Below are 2,793 nucleotides of genomic sequence, written 5' to 3'. Positions count from 1 at the left end.
TGGTTTCCCCCCAGAGCCCCCCCCCCCCCCCCCCCCCATTCCAAACACTCTGCTGTCAGCAAAGCAGGCAGGCTGGCCAAGAAATAATGCAAATGAATTTTTGTCACTGAAGCTTAGACACAAATATTTATTAAGCACAACCCCCCCCCTTCCCTTGAGCTGTATTCATTTCTAATATATTAATTCATTTGGCAGATTATTTTTTTCTTTTTAGAAAAAAAAGTACCTGTGGGTTGGAAAGTCCCCATTAAAATGACATTAGCAAATGCACATGTAAAAAATAAATAAGCTCATACATTCAAGTATATGGCAAATAATTAACACCTCTGAAAGCTTAACGGTCAGATTCCAGTTCAACACATGGCTGGGAGCTGCACAGCCCCGAGCCTGCAGCTGGCCTAGTTCATGTTTATCGTCAATGTTTTCCTCCTCTTTACAAATGCAAGCTGGGTCGCTAGGTAGGGGGCTGGGCAGGTCCTCCCGTCCCTTCTCCAGAGCTCTGAGCAGCCCCAGAAAGGAGGCTGAGCTGCAGCCGAGCAATCCCTGCAGCAGTGTCGAGTGCTCCCTGGCAGCAGGTGGGACGCAGCCACCCCTCCACACAGTCAGTGCAGGCAGGTTAGGGCCTGATGAGCAGCATCACTGGTCTGAAAATCTTACTGCTGGTTGGAAATGTTTCCATAGAATGCATTTCAAATAGAAAGTGCTGATTTGTTCTCTATAGGAACGTACCGGCTTTGGCAGAACTCGGCACTGGAGTTTCTGAAGTCCAGGACAGCCGATCTGGTCAAAAGAGAAAACACCACTCCACCTCCTGAACCCCTGCTCCCCTCCTCCTGGGCTTGCATTTCCAAGTGTTCCAGAAGGGAACAAATTAAAGTAAATCTAGACTCTTGCACTTGTGAGTGGGGTGGATCTACCTCCCAGCCAGCACCCCAGGCTGGAGCTCGTGTGAGGCTTCGTGTACTGGAGACAGACTGGGCGACACAGGAGCACCTCTGTGAGAGCAGCTCTGCCGGGGCCTGTGGGGATGGGAGCAGCTCAGCACGGGCTGTGGGAGAACCGAGGAGGGAAGGGGGCTGTGACCCCGAGTGCTGCTGGACACAGAAGGGAGGAGGGATGGTTCTGCTTGCTCTCCTGACACGCCGTGGCCAGGAAAGGTTGCTGGCTTTTGCTGCAGGTCATTGCTGAAGGCAGACGTCTGCCCCAGGCGCACTCACCTACACACAGGACAGTCCTGCACGAGGCTCCTGGCCCTGCAGCACCAGAAGCGATGAGTTGTCCAGGGATGCCTTGTGCTGAGCAGAGAGACTTCCATCCTCCCTTCCCAGGCACAGGCCCCTCTCTCAGGCCGGCAGTTGTGCACAGCGGGCAGTTTCCTTCCCGGCTCCGTCCCAGGCCGAAGCTGGGCTGCTGCACGGCTGTGCTCTAGAGGTAACCGAACCCCCCGCAGCTCAGGGCGGGCAGGGCTTTGGTACAGCTCTGCACAGGGCTGCGGCTGGGGAGGCAGAGGGGGTGGCACAGCGCTCGCTGCAGAGTCTTCAGCAAACCTAAAATAAACTGTAAGGTGTGTGGGACCGTGACTGCAGCTGGGGCAGGGGTGAGGTTTAAAGGACGGGTGTAGCCTCTGACTTGGGCTCATTTCCTCCTGTAGAAAGAACAAAGCTGAGCACGACATTCCAGGGGAGGATCCAGAGCAACTTGTGTCAGCTCGTGATGCAGGCAAGACAGGAGGACTTCAAAATGGAAAAGGTGCTCTTCCCTTCCCCCGTTAAATGAGAAGTGTTGTAGAAATAAAAGACGTCAAGGCTGGAGTTAAGTACCTGCTCTGGGCTCCTCCTTTGGCGACAGCACAAGTTCCTGGAGTTTTAGGTGAGAAGCAAAGGGGCTGCCAAAGTCATCTTCCCTCGTGCTGTGCCCAGTGTTACAGTGGCTGTGTGTCCTAAAAACCCCCTTGTTTAAAAACCGTCCCCCATCCGGTGGGCCTTCCTGTAACACTGCCTCTGCAGAGCAGCCAGGTGCCACGACAGAGGTGCTGCTCCCCACGTCCCGAGGGCAGCTCCTGGGAGAAGTCTGTGGTAGCGCAGGAGTGCCCAGGTTTGATACCACCTACACTTTTTTTTCTTTTTAAAAACCAAAATGAAACCAAAACACCCCCCCCAAACCAAACCCCAGTTCTTAGCTGGAACCAGGCCTCTGCGGCTCCTCCGCTGCCTCCTCCTGGGCTGAGGCCAAATCGACCCGCTGCTCGTCCATGCGTTTGGCCTGGACGCGCTGGATGAGGCTGAAAAAGTCTTCGTCTGGCATGGTGGGGCCTCGGGGAATGGAGTCCGGCGGTGCGCAGCGCTGGTCGTCTATCCTGGAGGACTGCATGGGGAGGAGAGCGGGCGTTAGGGCCGGGTGCCGACAGGACAGTCCTGTTGTGGGAGTAGAGGGCAGGGAGCAGCGCCCGCAGCACGAGCTCCCGGTCCGGGGCGCAGGGCAGCAGGAGCAGCAGTGCCACACCCCACTGCGGGCTCCAGCAGCAGGGAGGAGCAGTGACCCAGGGCTGGGCTGTGGGCACCACGGGGAAGGTGGGTTCTGCAGGGCTGTGACAACGCACAGCCCTTGGTACTGGGTGGAAAGGACCCAAAGGCAAAGACAAGTGCCTGCCTGGGTGCCCAGGGCTGTGGGTGGGATCAGGGGATGGTGTTTGTCTGGGAGAAACTAGTGTCCCCCCCAGCCCCACGCTGGTACCTGACACTTCATGAGCATGTTGAAGAACTCGTCCCCGGGCTCCTGGGCGTCCCCCTCCAC

At 56.6% G+C, this 2,793-nt stretch overlaps 1 protein-coding gene across 1 annotated transcript in view; it reads right to left on the bottom strand.

Annotated features, from left to right (window-relative positions):
• Positions 1 to 2,175: 2,175 nt before the first annotated feature.
• Positions 2,176 to 2,793, bottom strand: part of GPSM1 (G-protein signaling modulator 1) — a 51,150-nt gene continuing 50,532 nt past the window's right edge. The window contains exons 14-15 of the mRNA XM_010079651.1: positions 2,734 to 2,787; positions 2,176 to 2,364 (exon numbers count right to left, since the gene is read on the bottom strand). Of these exons, the coding sequence (XP_010077953.1) occupies positions 2,176 to 2,364; positions 2,734 to 2,787 (243 nt within the window). The remainder of the gene's footprint in view (positions 2,365 to 2,733; positions 2,788 to 2,793) is intronic.

This window comes from Pterocles gutturalis, unplaced genomic scaffold (genome assembly GCF_000699245.1).
Source record: "Pterocles gutturalis isolate BGI_N339 unplaced genomic scaffold, ASM69924v1 scaffold10211, whole genome shotgun sequence".
NCBI lineage: Eukaryota > Metazoa > Chordata > Aves > Pterocliformes > Pteroclidae > Pterocles > Pterocles gutturalis.
The sequence above is the reverse complement of the archived record's forward strand: the minus strand, read 5'-3'. Positions and strand labels throughout refer to the sequence as shown.